At 36.8% G+C, this 20,671-nt stretch overlaps 2 protein-coding genes across 2 annotated transcripts; both read right to left on the bottom strand.

Annotated features, from left to right (window-relative positions):
- Positions 1–585: 585 nt before the first annotated feature.
- Positions 586–8,639, bottom strand: naa30 (N-alpha-acetyltransferase 30, NatC catalytic subunit). Its single transcript, XM_077238438.1, has 4 exons — positions 7,667–8,639; positions 6,234–6,357; positions 5,909–5,964; positions 586–4,127 (listed from the first exon to the last, which is right to left on the bottom strand). Exons 1-4 carry the CDS (start codon positions 8,432–8,434, stop codon positions 3,990–3,992), a joined length of 1,086 nt encoding a protein of 361 aa, XP_077094553.1. The 5' UTR covers positions 8,435–8,639; the 3' UTR covers positions 586–3,989.
- A 3,082-nt stretch (positions 8,640–11,721) lies between these two features.
- On the bottom strand, positions 11,722–20,666 carry ap5m1 (adaptor related protein complex 5 subunit mu 1). The gene is made up of 8 exons (XM_077238437.1): positions 20,391–20,666; positions 18,805–19,468; positions 18,493–18,720; positions 17,480–17,619; positions 17,203–17,288; positions 13,066–13,178; positions 12,844–12,940; positions 11,722–11,982 (listed from the first exon to the last, which is right to left on the bottom strand). Exons 1-8 carry the CDS (start codon positions 20,456–20,458, stop codon positions 11,900–11,902), a joined length of 1,479 nt encoding a protein of 492 aa, XP_077094552.1. The 5' UTR covers positions 20,459–20,666; the 3' UTR covers positions 11,722–11,899.
- Between the last annotated feature and the right edge of the window lie 5 nt (positions 20,667–20,671).

The raw sequence follows: 20,671 nt of genomic DNA, 5'->3' as shown, positions 1-20,671 counted from the left end.
TGTGCATTGTAATGGTTTAGAGTACAGCTGCCTCCTCTTGACAACAACAATGAATTTTAACAGATTTAAATCAGTGTACTTACACACAAATTAACAGCAATGAATAATCAAGTACCTCTGCCGCTGTAAATAGCTAAATGAACTACTGCATCTGAATACAGCTGATGTTGAACACGGTGGCCCTTTTGCTGTGATGGCCTTTTTATACTGAAGTAAGCAAAGTTTAAAGGTTAAGTTTGTAATTGCTGCACCACTATCAGCATCAAACAGAATCTGAAAAATACTGACGTTGCAAACAACTTCCAAACAATTCTCCGCCTGCCATTATTCTGTAAAAGATGTAGTTTCACCCAAAATAATAATAATTATAACACCACCAATAATATTTTAATCTGCTCACACAGATTCTAGTTCTGTTTGGTGTCGCCTAAATAGTGGCACATAGATTGCTCAAGTAACCTTTTAATTGTCTTAATTATTCTAAAAAATATCAATAAACCACAGCATTAAAATAGAATGGAAATCATTTAACATTACAAAGTTTGATTTCCAAGCTCTCCTTTCAGAAAAAAACAAACTACTACATTTGCTTAAAAATCAAATAATTTATTTATAATTTTTAAACCAGGTCTGTTGTCCACTTGAAAACAAAGAAACTTTTGCAAGACATTTTGTCAGGGGTGAAAGTGGGAGAAACAAGGGTGAAGAAAATGTTCATCAACATGCAAACGGTCGCTCTTCCCCCAGCAAAATGGATCCCTGTTTGAGGTGCAGATCTCACTCGTCCAAATCATCAGCTGAAAGTACAAGAGTTACACTAACTACAACATAAACTCCACCGTTTACAAGGGTGATATTTAGCCACAAGTGCAGATTCAAAATTAGTCCCATCATTGAATGATTCCCCAAAACAGAAGCCAGTCAGATTAGTGTCCACATCATCTGAATATGTGATCTTACCCAGCTAGAACCTGCCAGCTGTTCGGTCTAAAGCTGAAGGAAAGCTTACAGTGATAAACCACAAAAGTCAGATATTGGCAGTGCAAAAAACATCATTGTGCCAACCACCAGTATTTCTCCAATACGAAAATATGGTCAGCATAGAAATGGCAAAGTTGGCATCTTGTGAAAAGCATTGGATTTTAATAAAAGGATAGTTCATCAAACCAGAAAATTTTCTTTATTAAACTCACACTCATGTCATTCCAGACTTGTATGACTTTATTCTGTAGAACACATTTTGAAGAATGCTTCAACAATTTTTGTCTATACAATATACATCCAATGTTCTTTTGACCCCAATCGGCATTGTAGGGGAAAAACAGATTTAAATGTCTTCTAGTGTGTTCTACAGAAGACAAAAACTATGCAGTCTTGGAAAGACTTGAGGGTGAATAAATGATGATGTTGAATGTGAACAATCCCTGTATTTCAAGCTAAATATACATCTGCCATCTAAAAACTTAGATGGTCTGTTTGGACGAAAGCTACTCAAAGGGTCTCCAATTTCCATTTCAACATTGACTGTCCACCCAAATCAAAAGGAATCAAAGACAAGTTGACTGTTAAGAACCACTGGGTCCTTGAAAGGAGCCCCTGACTAGTAATAGGAGAATTGAATAGAAACCAAACACCTGAGCCTTTCTGACAAAGGGAATTGATGGGACCGTTACATTTCAGGGAGATGTACTACAATTTGGGCTTTATAAAAAAAATGCAATAAAACCGAAAAACAACCAAAAGATGCATAAATTCCTCTTCCCATAATTCCATCAGCAATATCAGTGTATTTAAGCGCAAATTTATAAAGCAACCCATCCATCTTCTCGACAATTGAGAGCAGCAGCTCTATGGGGATCTTTTCTGTTGAAAATCAAAAACAACAAATCAAACTTCCATATGTACATTAAGCAAATCAAAGAAACGGTTTCCCACTCCAAACTTGAAAAAACAAAGTTTTTTTTTCCAAGAACAACTCATGAGCCAGCAGCAAAGCAAAATGGGGGTCTATTGGCAATGACATAGAAACACTTACATACAACGTGATGGTACAACCTGCCACAGCACACTACTGTTAAACACAAACCAATAAAAACAAGAACCTCTTGAAAATTCCTCCATTCAATTTTAAAAACACCTCTAAACATTGTCGTCTTGCATATAATCAATCTGTATTATATGGAAGCTTGATTCCGCCCTAGAATAAAAAATGTAAAAAAGTAAAAGATATTTGAAACTTTTTATCTCACAATAATAACTTTTTTTTCTCACAATTGGGAGATTACATCTCAGAATTTAAAAAAAATCTCAGAAATGGGGGATACAAAGTTAAAGAAAAAAATCTAGCTTTAAAACTAACAATTCTGACATTGTAACTCACAACTGAGAGAAATAAAGAAATTACTTCTCTCACAAATGCGACTTTACATTCTAACTTGCAATTGTGAGAAATAAATTACTTTAAAAATAAAATAAATCTTTTCTCAGAATTGTGAGTTATAAACTCGCAATAATTGCGAGTTATAAAGTCCAATTTTGAGAAAAAAACCCGACAAGCCTGACTGAAAGTCGCTATTGCGAGTAATAGTCAGGAGTGCGAGATTCTGAGAAAAAAAGTGTCTCAATTGGAAGTTTATATCTTGCAATTGGGACTATTACACGTAATTGCAACTTTACATCAGGCAATTCTGAGGGAAAAAAAGAATTGCAAGATGTAAACTCACAATTTCGAGGGGGGAAAAAAGAAGAAAAAAACCCTAAAAAGTGGAAATTATCTTTTCTGTTTTTTATTCCAAGGTGGAAACAAGCATCCATAGTTTCATGACTTTAAAGCAACTATTTGCATGAGTCCAATGGAGCAACTGAGCTGGTGAGATCTGTAGTCTGTCCTTTACTGTTCCACTAAAGCAGTGGAGGACAAGGGAAATATACAGAGCACAAATTCCCTATCTAATCAGTGCAAAAATGAGAAGTGCGTCTGTTTGAGGTTCATTTCTCTAGTTCAGCATATCCGAATATGCAAACATTGTATCAGACATGGAAAGGGAGTATATATGATGAAGTCTGTGGTAAAAAAAAAAAAAGTAGGCTACTGAAAAAAACAGGGAATACTCTCCTTTTAGGCCATTTAGTAATTGATTTCCATTCATTTTAATTTAGCTGTACAAAACACTTATGTCAGATTCACAAGCCACATAAACCAATATGGCAAACCGTGAGCTAATAAGACCAACTTAAAAGAGCAGAGATGCCGTCTGCACGGTTTCACAGCACTCAGGTTAAAGTGTTTCTTTATCTGTGTACGTTAGTTTGTCGTAGATCAAACTTCTAAAGCACACAAGGCTCTGCTCAGTGTTTTCCAAAACATAAAATAAACCACAGACCCCCATACGCACAAAAACAACGCAAAGCAGCAGGCACAATCGCAACCTGCAATGCTCCCGTGCACCCTCTTTTAGAAAAACAAAATTGTAAAACAAAAATTAATTTGAGTAGTTTCGTTGAGTCGGTTTAAACACATTTTCATCCTTCGCATTGTGATTGTTCATAAAAAAACAACAACAACAAAAAAACTATGTGTAGCGCACTGTTTGCTTTCGGCACGATTCATTTCTCCAATGCCGTCGACACATTCTGCCCATCCGCCTCCACTGCCTGACGCAAATACACGGAGGTCTTAAGCCAGGCTATTGACACCTGAACATAGAAGCAAACATGTGTTTTCTTTTCGGTGTCAATGTCATATTAGTACCCGACTTTGAGCATCTTTTTCTTATCTGCAATGACCTCTCTTTTGTTTACACAAAAAGTTCTTAAAACACTTTATTATGATTGGTTGAAATTCCCCTCAGAGTTTCCCCTTTGTGGCTCAACAGAGGTCGAGTGTCTTTCTATTGATGGGAAGTCAGGTGATCTGAGCCAAAGGACTGGGGCGGAGGCAGAGGAGGCCAAAGGGATGGAGAAAGAGTTGAGGGACCCCGTAGTTTGATTTAGCGAAGCCAGAGTTTAAGCCGAAGTGCGTCCACTCCGTTTAAATAATATCTAAACAGCCGCTTGTCCCTGACAAAGCCCAGGTTCTCATAGAGTTTCAGGGCTGATTTGTTGGTGATTTCCGTCTCTAGCACCACCTGAGGAGGAAAATAAAGCATATAGAAATAATGGGCATAGCATAGGTTTTCAAATACTATATTACATGTAAAACATAAGTGAGGGGCAAATACAAGTTGAGGCATATTTGGAACGGCGTAGTACCACATACTCATTCACTTCAAGTGTTTTTACTGATTGGATAGCGGATTTGTTAAAACGGTTCAATTTGCACTTGGCCACATAAATGGGTCTTCACAAAACTAATATAAATCAAAGGAAAGCGCTTTACATATGGAAGGTGGAATCGCCTCAACGACCACCAAAGTGCCGCATCCACATGGATGATGCAACGGAAGCCATATTGTGCCAGAATGCCCACCACACGCCAGCTTACTGGTGGAGAGGAGACAACAGTGTATATGAAGCCATTCAGTATATATGGGGATGATTAGGAGGCCATGATGGACAAATTTGGGGGGTTAAACCCCCACTCTTTTTCCGAAGGATATCCTGGGATGTTTAGCTATCCGATCAGAGAAAACGCATGAAGAGACCAGGTGTAAACAGTCCCTTAATTGGCACATTATGGATATATTAAACTGATCTAAAGTGATAGTAAAGACATTTATAATGTTACAAAAGATTTATATTTTTTAAAAATGCTGTTCTTTTGAACTTTCCTTTTGATTCTTTCATTTGCAAAATCCTGAGAAACAAATCTATCACTGTTTCCACAAATGTATTGAGCAGCAGCACCACTATTTTCAACTTTGATAATTATAAGAAATGTTTCTTGAGCAGCAAAACAGAATATTAGAATGATTTATGAAGAATCATGTGACTGAAGACTGGAGTAATGATGCTGAAAATTCAGCTTTGATCACAGAAATAAATTACATTTTAAAATATATTAAAATAGAAAACAGATATTTTAAATCGTAATAATATTTCACTATGTTGTTTCCGTTTTTACTGTAGTTTGGACAAACAAAAACGCAGTTGTGGTGATCATGAGAGACGTCTTTCTAAAACATTAAAAATCTCACCAACCCCAAACTTTTGAACAGAAGTGTATTTGATAAAAAAAGTAAAACTTTGAAATATTACTACAAATTAAAATAACTTTTTTAATTTATTCCTGTGAAGCATCATTACTCCAGTCTTCAGTGTCACATGATTCTTCAGAAATCATTCTTATATTCTGATTTGCCGCTCAAGAAACATTTCTTATAATTATCAATGTTGAAAATTGCTAAATAAAAGTATTATGCATTTAAACTTTTGAATTGCACTGTACATATGCATTTGCAGAATACAACCTGACGACTTAGCCTTAGATAACGTATCTCACAATGTAATATTACTGATCTTCTATTTAAGAAAATAATATAAAAATGGACAATGATGAGTATTATGGCATATTTCCTCGCTTTTTACTGAAAATTGGTACACAAAATTCAATAAAAACATCTGCTAATTTGTATTTTAAATATTCAGCACATTTAGCATATATCATGACAAACAGCATTAGTTTCTGAGATCCAACTTCAGTAGTACACATGACAAAATGTAGCATAAGGCAGTTTAAAACATGTATTACTATATAATTTACTATTTTTAAAATAAATGTATTATACTCATTTTAAAAGTGATTCAAAGAACAATACTTTTAATGTGAATAGCATTAACCCACGACTCAGAAGAAAAGCATTGTCAACCTCGTCTGGGAGAATCCAAGCTTCTCTACTGTGTAGTATGTAGCAGTATTCCATTCCAAATATATCCGCAGCGTGAAATATTTACAAGATTAATCTCTTACCTCATCACAATCCCCCTCCACCATAGCATAAATGGCCTTTTTCACAAGGTTAGTGCCTAACAAACAAGTACAGCTTTTAATCATTTACATTTCCAGTATTATACAAAACTATTGAATATGGTAAATAATACAGTATGGAGAATACACATGGAACGATCGAGCTCCTTCGACACAGAAAGGCAAACCATTGATTTACAGCAGTTCAAAGCATTCAGAGACACTAAATGTATCCATGAGCTGACACTGAAGCAGACGCGTGTCCTATAAAAAGATCCCTTCTGTTGCCATTCTGAGGTGAGGGCAACCATGCTAGCATAGCTCTTACCGAGGCCTTTCCTGCGAAATTTGGAGTCCACGGCGAGCATGGCGATGTATCCTCGACGGAACATCTTCTTATGCATGTCTAGCTTACACACAATGGCACCAACACAGTCCTTCTCAACCATCGCCTGTGACACATCAAAGAAAGAGTCATCAAGTGCAAACTGTGCAAAACAATGACAAATATCTCTAATACTAGGCTCAAGATATTATTTACACCACTCGTAATCTGTTCAAAAAGATATAAATACACTTCGACACCTTGGAATGTACCATAGTTCTGACATACTGTGGTACTTTTTAATAAAACCACAGCTAAAACCAGGATATGGGCTGCTCCACATTACCATGGTTAGATCCTATTTTTTGTTGTGAAACTACAATACTCACCATCTGTTTGATAAAAATTACCCTTACAAAATACTGCGGAGTGATGGTGTATCCCATTGTACAGAATGATTAATGAACCTACCCTAGTACTACAATACTATGGTATTAGTGTGTCAAAAATGCATGGTATTATCACAGAAAATGTATACCATGACACTTTCTGATACTCGTCTGTTATGTAAGCATACATCCTTACTCACTAACAGATTATATAAATATTAAACATCATTCTTGCAAAAGACACAATAAATCATATTTAGTGTTACAACAGTAAATAGTCACATGGTTACATCTGAAACACTTAAGCAATATGACATTTCAAAAAGGACAAACATTTGAAAATACATAACAAATGTATAAAAAATAAACTGTGTTTCGGCCATGTCATGTTTTTTAGATAAACCATGGTAATATATGATAGCATGGCACTTACCATGGTATTAATGTGCTTTTTTTAATGTAAATTGGCATATTTAAATACCACGATATATGAAAAAGCTAATCAATCAGTAACATTTTATACATCACAGTAGCATGATATTACCATCACTGTAACATGGACATGTTACATCTGATTATATCAGAGATGATGTTGGGTGCTCTGATATTGATTTTTTTTTTTGGTACTCATCTGTCAGTAGAAAATCACGGTAAATTTTCAGAAGGGTCAGAATGCGTTTTAAATTGGGCATGTACTAAATCCTTTAAGAAATGAGACAAACATTTAAAATACACGAATCTCATTAAAACCAGTATAATGTTTTCTTGAACATGGTTATATGACATTTCATGGTTATTTGTTTAGACTGCTTGTTTTGTTTTTTTTGGACATGTAGACTAACGTTACTATAATAATGTCATGTTTATGTTGAACAGTGATATCATGCTATTCTTTGATTTACATTGGAATATAATTTAAATGGCAATACATACGAAAATGCTAATCAGTACCATTTTATCCGTGTTACACATTTTGTTATGATGTTGAATGCTTTGATATTGATTTCTTCAACACCATCAAGAATAACTGAATGACACGATACATACCAGAAAACAGAGCTGAGGCCAGTTGTGAATAAAGTACCTATAGGTATATATAGAGTAGGGCTCAGATAAGTCTTTAGTTATGAGTCGGATTATATCGGGCATCTGGAGCTCAGACTCGTATCTCACGTATCGGATGGACTCGTCGTGCTCCTCCAGCGCTAGTCTCGACATCGCCGCCACCGGAGCGCTGTCAGCCGGCGCCTGCTCTACTCGAGCGCGCTGCGGGCCCGGGCCTGACTCTGCCTCGTCCATCCGAGCCGGACCCACCGAACCAGTCCTGCAACTTACATCATTCTCCAATCGACAAGAGCTGCCCTCCGTTATCGCCATACTATCATTGCAGTTTATCCCGTTGTTCGGCGGCGATTGGCTCTGCGTTAGATCACTACATCGTTTATTTCTTGTTAAATTGTTTTCCGTGTGATCGCCCTGTGTTTCAGCGACTCCGTCCAAGTGATGATCAGAAGTGGAGTTTTGATTGTCGGATGGCCGGTGTTGCTGGACGTGGTTCTGGAGGTGAGTGTGGTTGCACTGGACCCCGTTCAACTGGGCTGTGTGGAACTGGGAGGCTGATGCATTTGGGTGCACGTTGTTCTGGTTGGATTTCACTATCGCCTTATGGTCGCTGGCGTGCTGGTGTCCCTGTCCGGGGCTGATGATGTTCCGTCCCTCATCTTTGCCCAGTAAGGTGCAACCGTCCACGGGCAGTCCTGTGATCTCGCTCGGGGATGAAGGCAGTGCGTTAGGCCCTGGCGGCACTTCAGCCATTCCACTGCATACAGTTATTATGATGACAGAAAAACGGGGTCGAAATCAGCCTGTCACAGCAAACGACGACAAAGACAGGCGTCCGTCCGGCTGCCGGTACCTGATAAATGTAGGAATAATGTCAAGTTCGTGGACTATCTCGTGTCTGTTCCTGCCATTACTCAATTCACTCCACACTTGCTTATTATGTGCCGTAAAGCAGAGCGGATGATTTACGACACTATGTCGGCTCGTTGCAGTAAAGGATGCTGGGTAATGGAGTTTTTTTTTACCAATTGATAGAAATAAAAATAAATAAATAAAAACAGTTCGCACACATTTAAGGTGCGTGTGTGCGCGCGCGCGTGTGTGTATATTATATATACATATCATTTTTATTAATAAATTAATAACACATTTGAGAAATATTCGTATGAGACATTAGTTTTAAAAAAAAGCAGATGACCCCCAAACCAGTGTTATTTTAGCATCATTTATATAATATTATAGGCTAGTATTTATTAATATTTTGATTTTGCTATTTGGTATATTTTCAGTTTTCATTTTATTTGTAGTTTAAGCATTTTTGCAGTATTTTGTCATTGTTAATATTTTTTTTAAAAATCTTTAATGAATGTTTTCGTCAGTTTACTAAACTGACAAAAACATTCATTAAATACTTTTTTGAGTTTAGTACCTACTTCTTAAGACGTAAAATAATTCACTTTGTTGCCAAGAAAACATTTCTAATTGTATTAAAAATCTGAAAAGTTTTATTTCAAGTTACGAAAACAATTTTAAATGGTCTTAATTGGAATTTTAGTCAATAACAATCCTGGGCGCTGCCATGTTGACTTCACACGACCAGTCCTTATATATTTGTTTGCGGCTTTAACATTCTGAACGTTTGATATATGAATATGTGTTGTTTGTGTTCTAGAACAAAACAAGTAATTCTCAACACAAACTTTAATTCACTTCAAAACCGCCATTCTAAAAGCTATAAAATTGCAGAGGAAACCCTCCATCGCGAATTAGCCGTAATGACAGAGATATTTCCCCCCTCCCCCTAAAAAATCATTTTGGATGTCCTAAACCTATTTTACAAGAAGGGCCACTAGATGGACCTATATACATCCAATTTTGTGTGACTTTACTCCAGAGCATTTCATTGTTGCAGGTTGTGTGTGTTTTGAGCGCGACTTCATTATGTCCATCAGAATTGCCTTAGTGAAATAATACTCTCTAATGACATTTAAAAAACAACACTAAAGGATTTAATGTGAATTTTATTTGTAGCCTACATTATTTTGGTATATTTAAGATACTATTACAGTTTTTATTACTATTCTGATTTTTATATATATATATATATATATATATATATATATATAGGCCTATATTTTCCACTTCCATTTTATTGTTATCAATAATTAGTCATTATTATTATTTAAAATATATTTTTATTATTTATTTATTTTAGTTTTTGTTACATCAAGAATTGGTGACTGACTGAAATCAAATTTTTTATTATTTTTTGTTGGTTTGATTTGTTTCAGTAATGTTAATTTTATTTCAAGTAATGAAAATGTTTTTTTTTAATGGTTTTAGTTTTTGTTAAATAAAATAACCCTGATTCTAACCTGAGGGGGGAAAAATCGACTAGAAACACATTCTCAATATCTCAACTATTCAGGATCCTAAAAATAGCTCCTGTGGCGTTTTCAACTGTCCAGTACAATAAAATCTACATAATATCCTATAGGAAGCTAATTTTGGTCCCACTTTACATTAAGATGTCTTATACTATAACATTTAATACATGCATGTTTTTTACATTTATAGTTATATATTTTTTTTAAAAGTACTTGCTTGTAATTGCACAGTCATTTATTTTTCAACACTTTATTTTACAGTGTCCTTGTTACACGTTACATGTAGTTACTGTTGTAATAACTATAAATGACTGTATGCATAATTACATGCAACTACCTCTAAACCTAACTCTAATCTAACCCTGACCCTATAGTTATTACATGTAGATAATTATTATTACACACTAACACAACCACCTTCAAATAAAGTGAAACCCGATTTTCTTTTGATGTACATAAGACAACTAATATAAAGTATGACCCACATTTTAATACAAAAATCGATCTCAGGTATATCGTCGATATATCTCAGGATGGAATTCTAATTGTTATAGAAAATCCTATTGGAACCTTGAACATATTCGTTTAGAATTAAGTGTGACTAGAAAACGTAGGATCGGGAATGGCTCCGGTCAGACTAAGAGGAAGTGTGAAACTCTCTGAGAAGCTCTTTGAATACAGACAGACGATTAAGGATATGAAGAGGACCTTATTGGGAACATAAGATTGATCACGCTCAGTGTTCTGAGGAGGAAATCCTTGTGAGAATGCAGTCTTGCCTTGCTCTTGTTCTTGCAGAGACACAGCAAGGCAATCAGTGGACGAGGCAGACGATTAATCTCTCAGACAATGGCTTGCTTCAGTGGAGAGCTCTTCTGTGGCTCCAGCTGAACCATCATCATCTTGCTGTCTTCTCCATGGGAATTCTCCAAATGCTACTCAGCTGCTAAACATACAGAAATGCCTGTTTGCTGCTCATAAGGTGACACAGAATTTATGCTTGTAGTTTCAACATTTAGCCAAACAAGGATAGGCGGCATAATTGATTTTCTATTGCAACAATTAAAGACGCAAAGGGTTCTTTAGTTGCGAGTTGGATGACTGGTATTTTTAAGTCTCCGTTAACTGTTTTTGTTGGGCAGGAGAGACACGGAGACAAGCTTAAGTGGGACCTCTATGGGTCACTTTGGAAACTAATTAAGAACCTCTTTGGATACCAGACTGGTATTTCTCTTTAACAATTGCCTTCTCTCCTTCTCTGCCATCAGAATACACTCTTTTCAGCCTCATCAAACAAACACAGGGCCAAAGTCCTCTTGTGAATGAGCTCAACGAGCCTCTATATAAACCAGCTGAACCGCTAATAGGGAAAACCGAAGCCTGAACAGCAGTAAACACTCAGGGATCAGTCTGAAGCTAAATGAAACGACTGTTAATTGAATTTTAATTCTTCATTACTTCTTATTAGTAAAGAAGAAAGAGCATTTGACTAAAAATGGCTTTTTCTTTATTTATAAAAATATAGTTACTAACTAATTATTTTGATATAACGGAAAAAATAAAGAATATTATATTATAAATTTTTATCAGGATCTCTCTGACCAATCATTCATTATACATCTGCCCATATTCAGCTAAATAAAGGAGACATACTGAATGTTTTATGACATGTTTTATTTTGACAGATTAGAAAAACCATACAGTAAATGAAAATCATACTGTAAATGAAAGCTAACACTGTATGACAGCAACATTTGTCAGAGGCCACATTTTCTGATCCTTTAATACCTGGAATGATTTATTAAGGCCAGTGTGCATTAATGAGATGATGTCAGAGAGCGGCGAGTCCAGATGAGACGGGGGCGTCACTTGTTGAGTTCCAGATGTAGTATTCTGAGGAGACCAGCTCTCGCGCTAGAGGAGAAAATAAAGATATAATTCTCATTGCTGATGTAATTAATATTTTTTTTTACGTATTTTCTTGTGAACTTATTTCAATATTTATATGCAATACTTATATGCAATCACTGCTCATCACTGAACAGTGTTATTTTACTTTACTATATATATGCTTTTATAATATTTTGAATATTTTATTTTTATATTTTCTGTTAGTTTTAATTTAGTTTAGGTATAAGTTAAGTTTTGTAATGTGCTTTTGTAATTTTAATAATTTATTTTTAAATGACTGGGTAGTTTTTTTTTCTTCAGTTTTAGTTATTTTAGTTCTTCAAATTAAACTCATTTTATGTTGCCAAGGCAACATTTATATATTTTTCTAATATTTATATGTTAACACTTTACAATAAGATTCCATTTGTTAACATTAGTTAACTACATTAGTTAACATAAACTAAGAATGAAAAAATGAAGCATTCAAACAATGCTTCACTAAAGCATTTCTTAATCTTAATTAATGGTATTTTTTCGAAGATTTACTTATCCATTATTAAAATCCAAAGTTATACCTGGTAATATTATTTAATGGACCTGAGATAACATGAACTAACAATGAAAAGTAGTATTTTTACAGTAATTAATGTTAACAAAGATGAATAATTAATGTACTGTAATATTTTGCTCATTGTTAGTTAATACATTAACAATAAATAATATTAATAACTAATAGGACTACAATTAATAACTAATAGGACCTTATTGTAAAGTGTTAACATTTATATTTTATTTTATTTCAGCTTTATTTAAATTAACAGAAATAATTCTAATAGTTTTGGTTTTAGTTACCAACAACAACAATGTAACTGAATCACTCACTTGTGACAATACGCGGTTTGGCAGAGGAGTAAACCTGCACTGAGTGTTGGTCCACACAGCAACCAGACAAAGTCAAATCTGGCACACGGAAATAAAGCTGGAACGAATACAGTGACACCTCAACTGTTATTAGGCACATTAATACAGACATCTTGTGCAATAAATTGACACTCGATATCTTATTATAGATAGAATGAATTCATTTATCCTAAATTCACCCACTTTTATATATGCAGTGAGTCCTGTGCATAGAGGGTCTGTCGGTCCAGCAACAGTCCCTGAAAAATGAATAGTCCCCTCCAGTGTTGCCTCTCGAGCCTTTGGAAACTTCTGACCTGAGGAGGTACAAAGACAAAAGCCTATTAATTATAAATAATAAATATAGCTGTAAGCAGCAATTAATGGTCCAAACACAAAAAAAGCATGATGAGTTATGCAAGCATGTCTGGGAGTATCAGCCCGCAACAATGAGTAATTAAATTTTTTTTAGATGATTTTAGTCGAAATGGCTGAAAAATCATGAATTCATACCATCAAATTAGTTAATGAGTTATTTGAGAACAGTTAAAGCTACAATATGTAATTTGTTTTTGCCGCTAGGGGTCGCTAACCTCTTACTATAACAAAGGCGTAGGTTGATGACGCATAAGCGGAATTATGGAAGTTGTCATGCTGATGGATCTAATAATGTTTATGGATGAGTGAATACATTGATGTTTTTAACATGACTTTGGTATGAAGCAGCCAAGCAGGTCGCGATTGCTAATGAGAGACAGATATCAGCGCCAAATGCGAGTCCCGAGGATATAAAGGACATTTCATTCTACCGGACTTCCTGCAAGTGCTGAATTAATACTCACACAGGTCAGTTTATTTGACGAATTAAACTTGTGAGGTAACGCAGCGCTGTTTCACTTGGTCTACTCTACACTATCACACTAAACTGCATTTGAGTGTGTTGAAAGTTATAATGTTATTCTATGTGTTAGTTTGCCTGTATGAGACTAGCAGTAAGCTAGATCAACATTAGAATAACATACTGATCATATTCTAACATTTCATCATGTTGAGCTATATAACATTGATTAGTTTTATGTCCATTTGCTCACCTGACTAATAAAGTACATGCAAGAGTGGCGTCTCTGTCAAGTCGAAGTTTGTCACGGACGTGGAGCTCTCGGCATCTCGAAAACACCACGCTGATATTGATCCTCGTTTTAGTTCTCCTTTTATCCCAAAGTCTGCTTGCCATGCTCCATAATGTTTGAACGAAACAACAACAGCGTGAGCGTGCCTCTATTACGTCATTGACAGGCGACAATTGCCAGGGACGAGTCATTATTTAAAATTGGAATTTCTCTGAAATTAAAAATCTTTGGGAACTTTTGGGATATTGTAAGTTCACAACTACAGGAAATGTATCACAATGTGCAAGTGATTTTTGGATATTCTATTATAAAAAATCTATATTGTAGCTTTAATCAAAATCCATTAGCATTTCTTGAAATTTCATCATAAATTTTGACCACAAGGTGTTTAGTATACAAAAAATGAAAAACTTAAAAAATGGCCAACACCCAAAATTTTCAACATGGGAAAATTGGCTATCATTCGACTCAAGCATGTTGCACTGAATCAAAAGAGACCTGGTTTATGATTTTGATTATGGGGAAATCATTATAAGTTATAAGCATAAAGAGGCATTTTTCATATCTCCTGACCAGTAGGGGGCGCTGAGCCGAAACGCTGCAAGTAGCCTCAGGTCATGCTTGTGATGACTTGTACCAAGATTTGTCTCAATATGCTGAAGCGTTGTGGAGATATAGCCTCACAGCCTCAAGGTTCGGTTCTAGGTCCACTCTTGTTTATCATCTACATACACCCACTTGGTAGCATCATACGCAGGCATGGACTACAATTCCATTGCTATGCAGATGACATCCAAATTTACCTCACCACCAGCTCCGATAGACCATCCCTGCCTGACTCACTCACTGCATGCATCAGGGACATAAAGCATTGGATGTCCCTTAACTTCCTCAAATTAAATGATAATAAAACTGAGATATTAGTGATTGGTTCTCCAGTTTCAGTCAAAAGGATGGACCAGTCCTTCTATATTGATGGTTTCCATATAAAGCCTTCATCACTGACTCGCAACCTCTGTGTCTTATTTGACTCAACTCTGTCTTTTGGCTCTCATATTTCTTCCATTGTTAAAAACTCTTTCTTTCATCTTCGAAATATTGCTCGTCTAAGACCATCTCTCACTTTAGCTGACGCCGAACTCTTAATTCATGCATCAATCACATCACGTCTGGATTATTGCAATGCTTTATTTCTTGGCCTTCCCAAAAAACTTATTGCAAGATTGCAGTACGTGCAAAACTCAGCAGCAAGAGTTCTCACCTCCACCAGGCGTTCTGCTCACATTACTCCGGTGCTTCATGACCTTCACTGGTTACCTGTTTCATCACGTATCCACTTTAAGGTATTGCTTTTAACATATAAGGCATTAAACGGTCTTGCACCCCCATATTTGTCTGATCTACTTTCCACCTACCGTCCTGCACGCTCTCTCAGATCAACTGAACTTGGTTTACTGTCCATCCCTCGTTTTCGATTATCTACAGTAGGCGGAAGGTCATTCAGTGTTAATGCGCCAACATTATGGAATTCACTGCCCCTTTCACTTTGAAATATCTCATCAGTGACTGCTTTCAAGACACAGTTAAAAGCATATCTGTTTAACATGTACTTCGCCTAAATGTGATTATATGTGTCCTTTGTGATTGTAAAGTTGTGCGTCAGTGTTAAATGTATTATAAAGGTACCATGTAAAGCGACCTTGAGCTTTGGAAAGGCGCTATATAAATAAAACTTCTTCTTCTTCTTCTTCACATCCATGTTCACATGCTCTTCATCGAATCAGTTTGTTTATTGGTTATTTAGGTTATTTGAAAACAGTTGGGTCTATTATAAAGCTTTTAAAGGTAAAATAATTTAAGATTTTTTTAATAAAATATCCAAAAATCACTTGCACAGTGTGATATATTCCCTGCAGTTGTGTACTTACAATATCCCAAAAGTTCTCAAAGATTTTTAATTTCAGAGAAATTTCAATTTGAAATAATGGCTTGTCCCTGGTCATTGTCGCCTGTCAATGACATAATATCCTTGTTATCCCTGGTTTCCGCTTGTACTGTCATAGTAACCATGGCGACAGACGTGGACAACTGTGTTACGTCTAGAGGCACGCTTTCGTTCAAACATTATGGACCATGGCAAGCAGAATTTGGGACAAAAGGACTAAAACGAGGATCAATATTAGCGTGGCGTTTTCAAGATGCCGAGAGCTCCACATCCGTGACAAACTTCGACATGACAGAGACGCCACTCTTGCATGTACTTTATTAGACAGGTGAGCAAATGTACATAAAACAAACCAATGTTATATAGCTCAACAACATGATGAAATGTTAGAATATGATCAGTATGTTATTCTAATGTTGATCTAGCTTACTGCTAGTCTCATACAGCCAAACTAACGCATAGAATAACATTATAACTTTCAACACACTCAAATGCAGTTTAGTGTGATAGTGTAGACCAAGTGAAACAAGTTTAATTCGTCAAATAAACTGACCTGTGTGAGTATTAATACAGAACTTGCGTTCAGGAGAGTGAAATATCATTATTCATTTATATCCGTGAGACTCGCGCAAGTGTGGCGCTGATATCTGTCTCTTATCGCGCCCTTCTTCATACCACAATAATGTTAAAAAACATGAATGTTTTCACTACATTATTAGATCCATCGGCATAACGACAAGTTCCATAATTCCGCTTATGGGTTATAAACCTACGTCTTTGTTATTGTAAGAGGTTAGCGACCCCTAGCAGCGAAAAAAATTACAGACATTTTTTTCAGAAAACTCAAAATGGTTGATTTTCATGACGGAAAATTATGTCATATGGTGCAATCGAATTATCTTGAGGGAAAAAATTGCGTTGTACCCTTTAAGGTTCAAAAGTTACTAGCATAAAAGTAAGTGCAAATTCGGACAGTTGGTGGCGCTAGAGGGATCGAGTTAGAGACTTCAAAATAGCTGTGATTATTGTACAGACTGTCCTCTATCTGTGAGCCACATTTCATGCATTTCCCGCAAGCGTTTCTATGGGCTGCCATAGACTCAATAACAGAAAAATAAAGAGAAGAAGAAGAATAAGGAGGAGGAATAATAATAATAATAAAAAGAACACTAATGCAATAATAGGTGCCTAGGTAATCTCTGTGTTAGGCCCCTAAAATGATAAATGCAAACATGAAACATCATAGAATATTAAGTAAAGACATACCAAGAACCCAAACCAGTAAGTTCTTCTCTTTCGACACCTCAAGCTGTCCTGAGCTCACTTTGACCTCCACACTTCCCATTAGATTCCTGTGAGGAAGCACACACAAGGACACTATAACAGCCAATGTACTTTTATATAAGCACAAAAATACAGAACCAGCTAAAGATAATAAAGACCACCATTATAAATGTCTGAGTGAAAGTGTAAATCCCAGCAGCACACCCAACACGTGTGGAGTACAAAATGAAGTTTTTTACTACAAATTTACATTACTTACTTGTTGAAAAATGGAAGGTGCGCCTCACAGTACTCAAAGCTGTTTTTTACACTTTCATGGAGCTTCAAGACGACATTAATCTTTAGATGATTCTCCTCTGCCTTCAGATGGTAGTAGCCAAGAATCGGTGGCACAGGTACCTCAAAAAAAGTTATAAGCCCAGGTCAGTTAAAGACACTACAGCTTTTAGTGTGTGCATATACCCAATTAAAGTTATTTTTTATCAAATAAATGGAGTCTTGCTAAGCAAAAGACTAAAAAAATAATACAAAAAAATCTTGCCAACTCAAACTTTTGAACGGTAGTATAGATTTAAGGCCCTGTTTACACCTGGAATTAAGATGCGGTTTGGTCGATCGGATCACAAGTGGACGACGCTAAATACATGTGTAAACGGGGTCTAAAAACGTTTTGAGCTTTTCCACTTTCGACCACTTCCAGACGTAGTCGAAAACGCATTTGACCGGATTGCTTTCGTAGTGTAGATGCTCATGTGGTCGCCTACTCTCTGCTTACTGACCTAATGCATAAACATTATGGAAAGCACGCTAGCCAGGCGAGATTTAAACTTTGTCGGCTGAAGACCCAAGTTTGGTTTGAAGACAAAAAACGTACCAGGCACAATGTTTACACATCATTCCTGATTTCTAACACAAACTCAGATGGTCTTGTGGCTATCAGAGCAGAAATGAAAACTGCTGCTCCCTGCATGTTTTTACGTCGTCTGTGGTCGCGTTCATATGTAAATTGCGTGAGCTTATTTGTCCATTAGATCAAAAGATCTAAAAAAGCAACAAACATACATTTACCCGCACATAGACCTTCCCCTCGAAGAAATCAGGACAGAAGTGGTTGAAAGTGGACAAAAGAGACGCATTAAAACACCGGGTATGTGTCTCCCTCGTCTTCTTAAAATCCGATCAACCAAAACTCATCTTAATATCAGGTGTAAACAGGGCCTTAGAGTCGTAAAAAACTATTAAAAGACAGACTATTGCTAGACTAAGCTTTACCTGTGAGGTGTAGCTACAGAGTCTGAAAAGCTCCAGAGGTGGTGAGAAAGGGAATTTGTATGGCCCTGAAAAGGCGGAACCGTCATTCTCATCCACACTGCAGGCAGTGAGAATGCTTGCATCCAGAGACGTCACACAGGGATGGACAAGAATGTCCAGCAGGGGTGAACCGTTGGGTGGGAGTGTGAGGGTGACGGTCACATTGGGCATAACGCCCTCAACCTCACACTGAAAAACATGAAGTAACAAATGTAATGCAAGTTTAATAACACAAATCAAACTATAAGTTAAGCATACAGGACGAGGACTAACTTTGCACATGACCATGCCGTATACATCCCAGAGATCCTGTCGGCTACTCTTGCCGTATTGCATGGACCTCACCTTCTCGGTAAGGGCCACACTCACTACCGCCCTGCCTCGATGAACCCCTGCCTTCCAGGCTGGTTGTTTCTGAGCCCCCCCTGGGCTTGGAGACACAGCGACAGGCACCGATCCAGCTGGAGGAGGGGTGTCCAGTGGTCTCCCCAAAGGGCAAACCTGCAGAAGCAAAGAAGGAAGGGCAGCCAAACGGGAGGCCAGCACATCAGGCTCTGGTTTACCTCCAGGGCCACAAAGGAAATCCTGCAGGCCTGACAAAAGAGCTAAGCCCTGAGAGACTGAGGCCAGGCTGGGGAGAGGAGGCCGAGGCTCAGGGGCCGCTTCCACTAGAGGAAGGCAGGCTAGGATTAACACTCCCTGAGTTACGGTGAGAACGGGCCAGAGGGTTCTCCCACCTGAACCATCTACACGGAGTTCCACTGCCGGTGAACGGTGCTGACGGGCACAGTCGTCCCGGGCGTCTACGTAAGGTTTGTCAGCATCCACCAGGCCCAACTCTGTCAGCAGAAGCTGGGGTACGACGCGGTCCTCCGGAACAGACACATACTGAGCTCCAGCCAAGGATTTCGCACGGAGCTCAACTGTTGGGAATCGTCTAAATGAAAAGAAAAAAAAATTACAAAACTGAATAGAAAAGTCAAACAGAAAAATGGCTGTTTACAAAAGCATGCTATCATTTCACTCAAACTACTGTAGTATGTGTGCTGTGCACAGATTGTATTTTTTTATTCATGGAAATCCCAGATAACTGAAATTCACAAGAAAATAATCAAAATTGACAATTCTTTATTTATGTAATATTGCAGTTTTTATTATAAATGAACACCATTTTTTTAAATTTGTGTGCCCTCGTAATCTTTAATCAAAATAACTTCTCCCTCTAGCAGTATCTTCTCTTCTCTGATGATGTGTCTATTGGCACGAGGGCGGGATCAACCTGTCACTTACATAAGAACGACCAATAGCAAACCACGACAATCCAATCAATTCCCAATGGACAAAATCAAGCCCTGTCCAACATTTTTTCTTATTCAATAAACAGTTTCACTCGGATATACGTCACAATAGGAAACAAAAGACTATCGCAACTTCCATTTCATGATAACTTTAAAGTTTTAAACAGTAGTATGCTAAACTGTTGTCACACATATAAATTCAATTCAGTGAGTAAAACCTATCATATTGGAAATAAATGGAACTATTTCAATTCAATTTAGTTAAAAAAATATTTTTTATTTGTCCAATTAAAGAATTAGTTAAAACAGAGATATGTACAGGTAACCTAGACAGGAAATGGAAGATCATGCTGAGAGTATTGCATTGTGGGTTAAATGATTCAATGAAGTTGTGCTTGGTTGTATACTGCACATTTTTGGCAAATGTAGTAGATCATCCAAGTATTCCATACAGAAAATCAATAAAAGCAGTAGCCTACGTTAGTATGCCATTTAAAAAAAAAAAATAGACAGTATGCAAAAAGCTGTATGCTAATATTCAATCACAGACAGTGTCCTTACCTGGAAAACCGAACCTTTACTGATTCACCCTTCTCGTGTGAGACAACCCATAGTGCTCGTATACTCATGCTGTTGTTTATGTCCCTATTGATGAGTGGGAATAATCTAACATGCCAAACATCTAGCGAAGTATGCAATTATTATCTCACTCGGTAAGAGGATTTTTTATTTATTTAAGATACATGTTTAAAGAAAAAAAAAGAAAAGAAAAATAAAGGAACTTGCAACTGTCATGTGTTATTCCCATCTGACAGCTTGTTCTTCCTGTTTGCCAGTGATCA

This window comes from Siphateles boraxobius, unplaced genomic scaffold (genome assembly GCF_051911475.1).
Source record: "Siphateles boraxobius isolate OS27281-9 unplaced genomic scaffold, OSU_SipBor_1 22, whole genome shotgun sequence".
Lineage (NCBI taxonomy): Eukaryota > Metazoa > Chordata > Actinopteri > Cypriniformes > Leuciscidae > Siphateles > Siphateles boraxobius.
This window is presented reverse-complemented; position numbering and strand designations above follow the sequence as displayed.